The sequence below is a fragment of the Lepisosteus platostomus genome, chromosome 3, assembly GCF_059453375.1.
Source record: "Lepisosteus platostomus isolate fLepPlt1 chromosome 3, fLepPlt1.hap1, whole genome shotgun sequence".
In the NCBI taxonomy this organism is placed as follows: domain Eukaryota; kingdom Metazoa; phylum Chordata; class Actinopteri; order Semionotiformes; family Lepisosteidae; genus Lepisosteus; species Lepisosteus platostomus.
Window position 1 is genome coordinate 76,692,088 of NC_142613.1, and position 13,843 is coordinate 76,705,930.

The window sequence follows — 13,843 nt, forward strand, 5'->3', positions numbered from 1 at the left end:
AGAAAGAAACTGGGAGACCATTTCAGGGAACATGTCAAGGGTGTGAGGATCAAAGATCTCTCCAAGCCCATAGTTTCCCATTTCATCTCTAATGGCCAAGATCACACCGATCTCTCCATTTGCATCCTCACAGAGGGGTTTCAGAACTCCTATTACAGAAAGACATCCAAAACCAAACGTATCCTGAAACAGATCACACCTTACACTTTTTCTCAAAGACGGATTTGTTTCCTTTTAATCCTCTCTATTCATCCTCTCTCATATTCACATCACTTGAGAGTCTAGTCTGCTTCTCGCCTGCTCCTGCCTCCTCTCCACTCTTGGCTTTTGTTCTCCCCTGCTTTATCAGCGGTCCATTTTCCTATGCCTCTCACATTCGAAGAATGCTGCACAGCCGAAATGTTGTGTTTCTTTTCTTCTCTTTTCAGCATGGAATAAACCTTTACTTGGTTCTTTGCTAACCATTTGTAATATATTTTTTTAATGTGTATGCCTATTAAAAAGCACTATTCATGCAAGCATAAGTGATCAGGTTAGTTTCAAGATTCAGAACAATCAAGGTTGTGTACTGCATTTTATTTTTATGCAAAACAATCTCTGAGATTAAAATATGATGATGCAGATACCTACTTGAACAGTACAGTATGTGTGAAATATATTTGTCATAATCCAAATTTAAAATAACATTGTTTCCTGATTACTTGTTGCTGATATTCATTTTAAGATAAAATATACATTTTCTCAATGTGGATGTTAATCTGAAAGAAGCACATCATGTTCACAATGAGAAATAATTTTACAAAATTTGTATACACAGTATAAAATTAATAAAAGTCTAAACAGTATAGAACTTAAATTCTGTAATTGGAAAGATTGTCCCAAGGGGCTCAGCATTGACAGGGATTCGAAACCAGGCATTTTCTGGTGACAGCCCAAATGCTTCCACACACCGTATTAAGCATTCACTAATCCACCTGGCCATTTGACAAAGTAGTGCAGTCCCACAACAGAATATTTTTAATACAGGATAATATGCTGAAGTGTGTTGAGGTGTGTGTGGCATAATGTTCTGCATTGTCCAGCATGCATTCTGAATGGCTGGATCTGTATTATATGTAAAGCCTGGATGATAGAAAGACCACTAAGACCACTGTCAATGACTACAGATGCAGCCATTCAAAATGCGCGGGCGATACTGCATTATTTTCCGGTACGCTGTACGCAGTCTACCGCAATCTACCGGTAAATACCGTGAGTTACCTTAAATTCTCCTATAATACCGCAGGCAAAATAATAGTATCCGGAATTTCCGCAATGTGGAGCTAATAAAGCTCAACCTCTCATGTTTGAGCTGTGGCCATCAAAGTCTTTAACGAAGATATTACTAATAGTATTAATAATGAATGACCTTGGACAAGCTGTAAGTGTAAACTCAAAGTATTGCCCTGGTCAACATTCTTTTTTTCATTGACCGTCTTTGTAAAAGTAACACCACAGCATTTCGCAATCACGCATTTGTTTCCAATCATGCAAAGTACAGTGATTCACCATGCCTTTCACATGCTCATAAAAGAGATTGATTTAGGAACATAAACATATTACCGTATGCAAACTGTACTGTATACAGTATGTATATGTATATTTAATGTCTTAACTGTGCCCGTTTAAGTATTGAATATTCATATCTAATTTTACCACTGAAGGGAAATCTTAGTAGCTGAGCATAAAAAGAATAGGAGCATACTGCAACGCGTGTGAAGGCCATAAACGATATTAATTTTGGAACATAAACATACAGTATATGGTTGGTCTCGGTACTTTAAAGAAAACATACACGAAACATGGTTTCATTATGACCAGAATCGGTCTTGAGATATTTTTAACTTGATTTACAGTATTTGAGAGGTATGTCTTAACACCGATACTACAGTGCTTAAGTACTGCTCACGAATATGTTTCTAGGTTTATATTATGCATTTCATACGGTCAAATTACTTTTGAGCAACTAATAAGAAGCGCGAAACGGTATGCGTTTTAGTTTTGTTTTGTGCTGGGACCCGTGGATTGATTAGAGATATCAAGTACATACAAGTCATTTTTTAAATGTTGTAGTTCGTCTTGAAAAAATGTTACGAGTACATCATCTATCAACAATTACACAGGTTCTGTTTCCATATTGCGGATTTTGGTTACGTAATATTATTTTCTAGATTTCACGTTGCGAATATATGATTTGGGCAAACAGAGCCGCAAAGAAGTACATTATGGGTTGTTGTTTTTTTTGCAGTTTTATCTAGAACAAGCGATGCTTAAACCTTTGTCTGATTCTTGTGAAACTATCCACACGACAGTTACAGTACCTAGGAGTTGACTTCAGTGATGTCACTGATGGGATGTTTCTAAAAATCCATCCTCTGTAAAACGTCTTCTCTAGTTGTCCTGCATATGTATTCGCTAATGAAGCTGTGTGTTCTGAGCCTGGATCTCTACATTTCTGTATGAACCAGCTTAGAGGGCTAAAGACAGCTTGTGTTTAAATTGAGTGTAAGGCAATTTATGCTTCTAAAGTCATGGTCAGCATTTATTATTGTACTGTGCTGTAAACTTGTTCTGTGCCAAGTCACATTATTTTATAGCGTTTTTATAGTGTTATCAAATCCGGTGGCGCTGTGTGTTAGTTTCCTGACTCCCATGTCACATAGTCTGTGATTGAAACCTGTGAAACTGGTTTAATTCGTCACAGCCAGCACTCCGGTTGTAAAGTAGAAGCAGGCGAGATTTCCAGCGAAAGACACCTCCCCCTTCTTCAGGTGTGAGGGTCTTCTGCTCAGAATGAAACGCTAAAATGTAATGTAGGCTCTGAATGGGTTCAATTATGATTTGGGCTTGATTTAGGTCGCTGCCTTTCATCTAAAACCCTACTTGAATCCTTCTAAACTAAAAATCAGTGTTAGTGAGTTCTAAATAAAGAGGTATCCAGGTAACAGTGAAACGGGCGGACAGTCTGGAGAGATCGCCCATTTTCCATGTAAATAGTTCCCTGGTTCCGCACCCCTTGGTGTTTCTCTCGCTCTCTCTCGGGTCACCTGATCATTAGCTCGAAAGATTTGAGTGCTTTGTGTATATTCTAATGGTAGTGGTGGCAGGGTGTGTGGGAACAGGTTTGGTTGAAATTGCATTGGAGATCTATGTTCTTCACACCTGAAACATTTTCTCTGAAAGCATTTTCTTCGCAGTTTAACCGATCTTGTTACAGCATGTTACAGTTTACTATTATTAACCATATTAATTTTAAGTGCTTAATGTAAAATCTTGTAAAAATATATTTTCATTGTTCAAATATACATTAAGTCTGACTATCATATAATAAGTTAAATACAAAACTAAAGAAAAAATAGGGTTAAATATAATTCAAAATATTTTGCTAACAATGTTAACTGTTTATGAATAATAAAATGTATTAACTAAGGAGTAGGATGGCACAGTTGTTAGTATGTTTTTTGTTTTGTTTCTTTTTCATAAATACAACAGTAGTACCTGATGTCTCAGTGGCTTTCAAAATTAAATTATGCATGCAAACCTGTGAAATAGAAAGATAACTAAGATATCCATCCATTTATAATGGTGGCAAAGTGGTTAGCATTGCTATCTTGCAGCACTGGGGTCCTAGGTTCAATTCCTGCCATCCTGTGTGTGTGGGGTTTACATGTTCTCTCTGGGTTACATGGTTTTTCTCCATATGTGTGATATGACTCCCTCTCGCACTCCAAAACATACTGGTAAGTTAATTGGTTTATGGGAAAACTGGCCCTGGTGTGTGTGTTTGTGTCTGTCTGTCCTGTGATGGACTGGCGCTATGTCCAGGGTGTATTCTGCCTTGTGTCTGTTGCTTACTGGGATAGGCTCCAAATCCTCTGTACTGGATAAAGAGATTAGAAATGGAAGTAAAGGCACTTTGTGGATGGAACTATACACAGTGTTAGAAACCCACTATGAAATGGCAGCATCTCACTGAGAATAAAATATTTTATAGTGCTGGCTTAAGGAAACAGCCTTTCCACCTCTCTTGCACATCAGTATCCATACCTAGTTATTTAAACAAATTGCCTTTAATTATAAACATCTTAATATGCTGGCTCTGTGGATCCGCATCAGCTATGTTTGCCCATTCCTTCAATTCATGTGCATCCAACACACAGTTCAATGCCAGCAACTACACATAATCTAAAATACAATCCTTATTTCAGTATCTATGTAAACATATAGTCTGTTAACTTCATCATCTTCATCAAAAGTATGCCTAACCCCATTAGGAAGTGTTCTTGTTATAAGTGTATTCCTCAGCTTTCCCCAAATTATCTTCTTCTTGCCAACATCTCTAGTCTTTTATCCTGCAATAACTCAGCCAACACTTAAATCTCCAAAATCTGCTTGTGTTAATTTCTTTAAATCACAAATATCATGTGTAAATACTGGCCATGTAATACTCTGCATTGTGGAATAATAGTTTATTTTAAAGGGAACTAGAGAAACTAAGAACTAGAGAAATCAAGAAAGGCTTTTTTTCTAGAATTAATAAATGCACATCCTGTTCACTGGGGAAATTAAATCCACACTGAGCAATCTTCAATATGTTCAGAATATGACAGCAAGAATCCTATCAGGGATGCATTACACCTGTTTTCAAGTCCTTGCACTGGTTACCTATCAGATTTCGAGTCAACTTCAAAATCCTTATCCTCCTTATATACTGTCCTACAACTGTTATTATTGATCACCGAATTATTGTACTTGACATGACTTCATTCAGCCTTTCCTGAACGTCTATGACAGGCAGAGAGAGTGCTGTTTCTGGTGCGATCTTTTGCAGCTGACATTTCACTGTTTTAAACGAACAAGAAATTAGATTGCTCATAAATCACTTATTCCATATAAACACAGCATAATTGCCCTCCGAAAATCCTCTTTTTCTTGTTCGTTTTAGAGACCTTGATCGAAACTGATTTTAGATGTCAGAAAGGATTTATTTTCTCTGTATTTCCTACATTGCTTTGTCGAGATTTTAACTTTATATCTAGGCTCAGATTTCAACTATAAATCGTACAGTAATTAATAGCAGTAAATACTGATGTTTATACATAAAAAAGTCATGCCTTGGAGTATAGACCCCCAAAGGAATGCCATAGACTCAAACTGCAAAATAAACACATACAGAAAGAAAGTATTTGTATTGTAATTGCAAATCCTGGTACTGTATGAGTGATTGGTATGACTTTCCTCATTACAAATCTCTTATTAGAATTTAAATTTCTCTGTAACTCCAGGTCAGAACAGAGAAAATGTAACTGCCTTAAGGAGTTTACGATTATGAAAAATAGAAGGATAAGCATGATACGTATGTCTTCTGTCATTTTCTAAGTCATGTTACTGAGCACCAAATCTTATTGAGAATATGAATCCATTTAAGGTTTATACCATTAAAGTAACGGTTTATTCCATGCTGAAAATGTTTGTACCAGACTTTTTTGAGGCCTGTTTAATTGTGTCTGAAGTCTGATGTTGTAAATTTTATTGTTAAAAAGATCCATGAAAATGTCACTACTAAAGTTAGCTGGTACTGTTGGTATTGTAAGTGGCAAGTAGAGCTCATATTTTAGATTTTGTGTAGTTGCTAGCGTTGAACTGTGTGTTGGATGCACATGAATTGAAGGAATGGGCAAACATAGCTGATGCGGATCCACAGAGCCAGCATATTAAGATGTTTATAATTAGAGGCAATTTGTTTAAATAACTAGGTATGGATACTGATGTGCAAGAGAGGTGGAAAGGCTGTTTCCTTAAGCTAGCACTATAAAATGTTTTATTCTCAGTGAGATGCTGCCATTTCATAGTGGGTTTCTAACACTGTGTATAGTTCCATCCACACAGTGCCTTTACTTCCATCCATTTCTAATCTCTTTATCCAGTACAGAGGATTTGGAGCCTATCCCAGTAAGCAACGGACACAAGGCAGAATACACCCTGGACATAGCGCCAGTCCATCACAGGACAGACAGACACAAACACACACACACCAGGGCCAGTTTAAATCTAACCTCAGAACCTTTCTTTTCAGAAGACTTAGTGTCTGTATCTGCTTCATTTTCTAATTTTGGTAGCACCTCTAACTGCTTGTCTTTCTTATATGCATTTACTTTGTAATCTGTGGTCCTTTTATCTGTTTTTACATCTACTGTATTGCTTTGAGATGCCACCTTTAATGGTGATATATCAAATAAAGTTTTTTATTATTGTTATAGGGAAACATGATCAGATTTTCCCTGGTTCAGAAAAAAAGATCTGAAGTATACTAGTTTGTCACTCTTCTCATTCCCTTTGCTAAATGACTTTTCATACTAATCTGATCAATCTAACTGCCAGTTTTCTGTGCTTTCTCTATCCTGCTAGATTTTCAATTATTCTGAAAAATTTCATCTTGAAATAACTCATTTCTAAATACCCTTTTCACTGTTAACATCTTGCAGCAACTCTGCGACAAAATATACACTCTGACAGTTCATCCTGCTACCAACATTAAATAAAACAAATCTTAAGATTTCTATATTTATGTCTTTATTTAGTGGTTTCATTAGTGACAAAGGCTAAACTTTCTTGGAAAAATGTATTTTATGTGTTGCGGAAAAAATTGACTTGCTTTAACAAAATATGTTTACAAATCCTTTCACCTGGCATTTTCGTACTTAGAAATTATGGAACGCTCTGTTAAAAGCAAGGGAGTTTTTATGTCCGTTGCAGTTCTTTTGCAACATGAATATAATTATGTCGTTATTAATTTCTTTAGATACGCGATTCCATATTATATTCCCTTTTAATCAACTTCTAAAAGTATGCTTGTTGACTCCGGTATACGTTAGTTAAAGACTTCGAAGCTTAAAATGTTTAGGGAGAAATGGAATACTGGTGTGTATTTTTTTCTTTAAAGTACCAAGACCAGCTATATACTGTATGTTTATGTTCCAAAATTAATATCGTTTATGACCTTCAGATGCGTTATGCTCCTCTTCTTTTTATGCTCAGCTACTAAAATTTCCCTTTAGTGGTAAAATTCCATATAAATAATCAAAACTAAGCAGATTGAAATGTGCACAGTAAAGACATTAAATGATTAAATCTTTTCACTACCAACCAATGCACCACGAGTGCCCCTGTCGGTCATTTTGGCCAGCCAATCACTTACCGCGGTGCCCTGCGGGTTGGTTACTGTACCGCGGGTTTTTACCGCTCATTTTGAAGCTTTGGCTGCATCTGTACCTGCACTGAGACAACTGACCAAAATTAATGCAGATGTCTTTTCACTGTGTTTTTGAATACTGCCAGAACAATTGTTCAACTACAATTAAAAATACTACAAAAGCAGTGAAGAACAATGTAATGTAAAATACTATGACGTAATGTAATCATACTATTATCTGATATTGACTGTAGAGAATCATGTTGTTCTCTCAAGTGTAAATTAAGATGCAGTTTTGGGGTATTCGTGGTTTTTATTTATTTAAAGATGGGCTTGCCAGTTTAAACTTTCTCCATGTGCTGGATCAGCACACAGATGTCCTGTCTGGTTTTATGGACCACACTGCAAGGAAACTATAGTTTTTTACATGGAGAATCCTTTCACAGCTTGATACAGTCCTCTTGGTTTCAACACGAGAAGGGAAGAATCAAGGACCATGCTGAACTGGCCATCACAATTAAGGAGAGATTGGTGTCCAGGGTGTCCTGTTGTGACAGAGGGATGTCTGTCACCGTCCGCAGACAGTAGATTACAAGACACTCATTATCCATCTTAAGTTACACATGATCTCGCACACACTTTCCTGTCGGCTGGCTACAGTGTGGAGCTGATAGGACCTAAGTGTGGTAGAACTGATCTCTTTCTTAGATAAAGGGTTTGTTTTTTGTGTGTGTGTACTAGTTCAATTTTGTTTTTTGTTTTTTGTTTTGCTATACATAATTGTCTGTGGGGAGCATTGTCATAATATACCATCATCTTTGCACCTAAGTGCAATTGCGGCTGAGATATCATTTTGTTTTAAAAGGACTCACTTGGGCACCCCTCCTGCCCTCCCTGTGACACCTGTGTATCATATAGTTGCATATTCTGCGCTGGTCTTTCCCTCCCCTTTTAATATGGGTTTATGTTGCTATGCCATTGCATTTTTGCACAGTATTTTTCACAATATTGTCACAGCTGTGAAGTGCTTGTTTAGAAAAAAAATCTGTTTTCAATTATCTCTGAATAACTGGCAAAATGTGTTGAAGCTCTATCTTGCCCTAAACAATTATGTTTTGTATTACAGTACAGTAGTATATTGAAAAGTGTGAATTATTCTAAATGCTATGCAGTGAAAACCAAGATTCTCCCACCTAGTGGGCTAATTGATATTTTGTCATTCAGGAACACAGTCACCTCTGAAGCCTCCCAGGTATTTTCACACTTGTGGTGCCTTCAGTAAGGGAGATGCCTCTCTTAAAATGATTGATTAACTTCCTGGAAAAGACTTATGGAAAACACAAAACTTGGCATTCCAAATCAGGTGTGTAGAACAACAATAATTAATTATCTAAATTCAAAAACTGCAATTAAGAGGATTTTTCCTTTCCAGTTTCTCTGTGCATGATGCTCTTGAACTACTGTATACTGAAAATTAAAGAAATATAAATATTTGTGAGAATTTAAAGTTGTTTATTTTTTAATTTGCTTCCGTAGTAGTGCAGATACCTGTCCAAAGTTTCAAATTCATAATCATCCATAAATATTTTGTTAACTTTTGTTTTATTTTGTTTTCTCACACCTCTTTTTCAGAAACATAATAGTGTCACAACTATGAAGTGCTTTAATTGTTTTCAAATTCTTTGAAGAAGAAAAAATGTGAATAATTGTTTTGCTCAGTGTTAAAAGAAATCTTCAATCTGTAGTTAGTTTTGTTCTTGAAGAATTGGCTTGAAATATCTGGCCAAATACAATCATTCCAAGAGCTTTTCTGAACCAGCTGTAAAAGAAAGCATAGACAAGAGGATTAAATGTAGAATTTAAGTATCCTAGCCACACAAGAGTGTCAAATAGTACAGGTGGAGTTGAATAATTAAAAAGAGGATTCAGGTTGACACTCAAGAAACATGGTGTCCAGCAGCAGAGAAAGACCCCCATCACTATTCCCAGAGCCTTCGCAGCTTTTCTTTCTGTCTTGCTTGAAGGTATTGTTTTGCTGTCTTCTGAGCTCTTACTCTGGGAAACGAGGCCTTCAATTGCCCTGGCTTGTCTCCTTGCTACAAGGAAAATGTTCAAATAGATTCCTACCATCATAAACCCAGGAATGTAAAATGCCAGCAGGGAAGAAATCAGGCTAGATATTTCAGTCTGTATCAGAGTACAGCCCCCTACACAATATACATTCTCATAGTAGACATCTTCTATGCCCTTTATATTTAACTCCAGAAAAATCAGTCCAAATCCAATAACAGCTGAAACACTCCAACTAATGACAACCATGAAAAGTGCAACACAAACAGTGATTTTAGTTTGGTATTTTAGTGGTTCACACACAGCATAATATCGATCGATTGAAATGAAGGAGAGATGGAATATAGAAGTAGTACATAACATGACATCTATGGTGGTATAGATTTTACAAAACAAGTCTCCGTAGTACCAACAAGTTTCAAGTGATCGGACCATACTGGGAGGCATTATAAATCCTCCTATTAGCAAGTCGACAACTGCTAATGAGAGGACAAGAAAATTAGTTGGTGTGTGAAGCTGTCTGAAGTGAGCAATGGAGATGATGACAACCAGGTTTCCACAAACAGTGAACACAATAACTGCTACTAAGATGAGATACAGTGGAGTACGTATCGTAGCCACATAAACATGTTTCAGACATGACTTGTTTACCGAATCGTAACAGAAGTGTGTATTTTCAGTCATTCCAGTGACGTTCAGCATGCTCTTTCTTTATATCCCAAGTGTTGTAGAAAAATAGGTTTCTGTAAAAAGACCAACATAACATTAAATGATGTTGCTACTATTTATTTTTCGTACTTTAGGATTTCAAGTAAGATTTCAAATGAACAGAATTCTGTTTGTGAACATTACAAATGTCTATATTGCTAATAATCAGAAATAAAACAGTGGATGTCTAAACAGTACATCTATCTTCTACATTGTGTTCATGTTGGAAGTAATCATTTATACTGAAGCAGACTTTCTTCACTGTAAAATATATGTGTTCATTTCAATTCTGCCATTATGGAATAAATGCATTTTCTTCTAAAATACTATGGTGCCAGTGATTTGTTTCTTGTTGCTTAGAGGACACTTTGTGTTTTAATATTCCAATCTTAACTGACATGACTAAAGAAACTCTTAACAGATTAACAGAAATTCTTGTGGCAGCAGCAATGGAAAAGTTTAGGCATACAGGATGATTGAAATGTTTATTATATTAACTATTATTATTAATTTAACAGCTTTATAAGTGTATGTAAAAATAAATCTGAAAAATAATTCAAAACTGTTCAAATTATTTTAATTAAGAGGCTCATTTATCCATAAATTCTAAGGGTTAAACACAAGAATTTATTTCATTTAAGACTTGAAAGACGTCAATTTCAGTGTCAAAAGAAACTTAAAACAAAAACAAAAACAATAATAATGAATAGCAACAAGGCATTGTTTATTCAAATAAATAAATCTTTATATCTAATATCTAAAACAGTCTCTATTAATAACGATGGAGGAAGATAAATGCCTCATTGTGGTTTGAAAAACATGTTAAATATCCTTAATCTGAATTAACTAACACAGTTATCAACAAATGGAAAATTTTACTCTGTGAACAGCACTTAAGCATCTACCACTAAGTGCAGCTTCATCAGAAGCTATACCTCATTATACCTGAAAAGAATTAAACTGCTATATCTATTTCCTGTCATTTACATCCCTTTGTATAGGAAATTATGTAATGCATTTAATGTTTTACCAAGATGTACTTTTTATTCTCTTGTTTTTATAGAGCAAATTGTAGATTAATCATAATAAAACACATTTACAATACTTAAAGATACTTTTAATGTACTAGAATTATATAGTTGTCATAAGCTTACCTTATTCAGATGTCTGGTGTTATTGTACCCTGACTCTTTGTATGTGACACTTTATATACTATCACCCTCTAAAAGCCCAGTGGCATTATCTGGTGTTTTGTCAGTAATTACTGGTGATCCATACTGTAGTATCACCATCTCTTTCCCTTATGGAACTACAGTATTCCCCATTGGTGAGTAAACATGATATTGTGCCATTATGCAACAACATTACCAAAAAACAAAGGCTTAATTGTTATCACTCACAAATACTTTGCTTGTTCCATATTCAATTTTATTTAATCTTTCCATTGCCAATAAAGCAAAAATGCAAATTTCAGATAGTAAGACAGAACATTAAAACAAATAAAATAATACTGTTAATATAATGAAAAATAGATTTAACCCCAACAATATAGGTTACATTGATATATATTTATTTCTTAAAGAGGTAACAATAGTTGTGATACATATATTGATTTGAACATAGTGTACTGATATTTATAATAAAATAACCCAGATATCTATAAGTAAAATAAATGCAATTGTTCTTTTCAAAATAAGAGAGATTGTCTACATAATTTATGAAGATTTACTGATCTGTAAATCCCTTTTCTGACTGTTTTGGCTTTATTGTAGATAAGCATGTTGTTCATGATCTACGCTGTCACTACTATAAGCTGTTCTACTTGAATTTATTATTGTGATACTCTAGTAGTAAGATAAAACAATTAAACAGATGAGAACACTAAATCTTTAGTAGTACTAATCTCTGCAAGTCAACAATGCTTTCAGCTGAAAGAAAAACATGAAGAGTTCTTATCGGGAAAGACTCATACAATGTCTCCACATAACATTATTGCTTTGTTAGCATGATGCTAAAAGGAAATCATGAGCATATCACACACTGACCATGGGGATAGGTGACATTGGGGACAGTTTAAATTGTTTTCCCTCTGAAATATTTATCAATACATTATTTATATAATATTATATCAGCGAATTAAACGTTTTATGCATAACTCATCCTGTCTGTTTTTTATTAGATTTTCTTCAGCAACTCATGCAGTAATTTCCCTATACAGTAGTCATCGCAAATTCAGTACTTGTATCAGCAGGGGCTTGTGCAGGATAAATAAATTATGATATTGCTTTGAGTTCTTTAAAATTCAAGAAATTATTATTAATGATTATTATTCCAGAATAGATGTTCTTATTAGGAGAGACTCATATAATGTAATCTTATATATCAATATCAATATTATCTTACCCCAACAGCCTCCCATATTTTTTATGGGAATTTAATATGGAAGTATGAACACTTAAACCTTAACCAAAAAAACAGGGATATCATTAAAGATAAAACCACCTACAGTTCTAAAATAGTAAGTACATGAAGTACATATACTGTACTTCATGTAAGTATATTTACTAACTTATAAAATGTGCCACTGTGGGACTGAAAAGTCAGTCTTTTTGATCCCTGGCAGTTTCACTGAGAGTAAGGGCTGAAGTTTGGCCCTGTTCTCTTCTGAGTCTCCTCCCTCCAACAGGGTCCCCCAGACCCTGTCATCAATCACTGTCAATCATCCCTCCTTGTCAGTTATTGTGATTCTGCACATCACTGTCAATTCAATTAGAGTGCTACAGCCTAAACCCCGGTTCTGTTACAATGTAAAAAAACAAACTTTCTCCACAGAAAAGTCTTCTGCAGACTGCCTTTTAGCTCTCACTCTTCCCTACGTACATAAAAACAAAATAACACATCTATACAAAAGAGAAAAGGAGAAACAAGCACAAAAAGGCACTGTGATCATATGTCAAAAACAGTAAACAACAGTTGGTCTATTAATAAACACAAGCAGTCAGACCATAGGATAGAATCCTGTGTGGAAGAGAGCAAGGCAGCTTCACGATGGTTTGATGGGTCTTATACAAGGAAATGCCAGACCCACCCATTCAGAAGGAACATCTCTCACTCAGGTCTCAATCTGAAACATTTAAGGTAATCAGAGAGAGAAAGATCATAACAAAAAAACACACAAACGATATGGTATAACATAGGGTAAAGCTTATACTGTAAAGCTATAACATACAGCTACAGCTATGCCGTGATATCTGCCCCGTCAGTGGCCTGACCATTCTCAGTCCCCTGATTCAACCCCTCACCGTTCAGTCCTCCGGCTGTCTTCTCCCAGGACTTTTGAGGCAAAGGTGATTCTGGTGCACACTGTATTGTTCTCCACCTCTTTCAGAGTGCACCACATACACAGGTAAATCTCCTCTTTTCCTGCCCTCCCTATAAGGTTCCCCTTCCCAGAGGTCTGCGATCATCTGTTTGCACGCAACTTACAGCAGGTTTGTGGCATGCTGCTCATAGTAAATCCTAGAGCTGCATAGCCTAGTCTTCTAGCTCAGGATCTTCATTATGTCATGGTTGTCCAAGCACAAGATTTAATGGCAGCCTGACCTGCCTCCCAAACACGAGGAAATCCGGACTGTAAATATGGTGCAGTTGTAAACCTGGGTCAAGATCTCTACAGTCTGCTTCCTGGTCCAGCCTCAGTGTACGTAGCATGTTCATTAGGGTGTAGCTGAACTGCTCTGGTGTCCCATTTCCCTGTTAGTGGGACTGGTTAGTGGTAGAATTGTGCTGTTACAAATTCTAATCTAAGGACTAGGTGGTTCGAGAACAGGAACT

At 35.9% G+C, this 13,843-nt stretch overlaps 1 protein-coding gene across 1 annotated transcript; it reads right to left on the reverse strand.

Moving 5' to 3' along the window:
• Positions 1–8,965: 8,965 nt before the first annotated feature.
• On the reverse strand, positions 8,966–10,003 carry LOC148675566 (trace amine-associated receptor 1-like). The gene has a single exon (XM_088627224.1). The coding sequence runs from the start codon at positions 10,001–10,003 to the stop codon at positions 8,966–8,968; it is 1,038 nt and encodes a 345-aa protein (XP_088483350.1).
• Between the last annotated feature and the right edge of the window lie 3,840 nt (positions 10,004–13,843).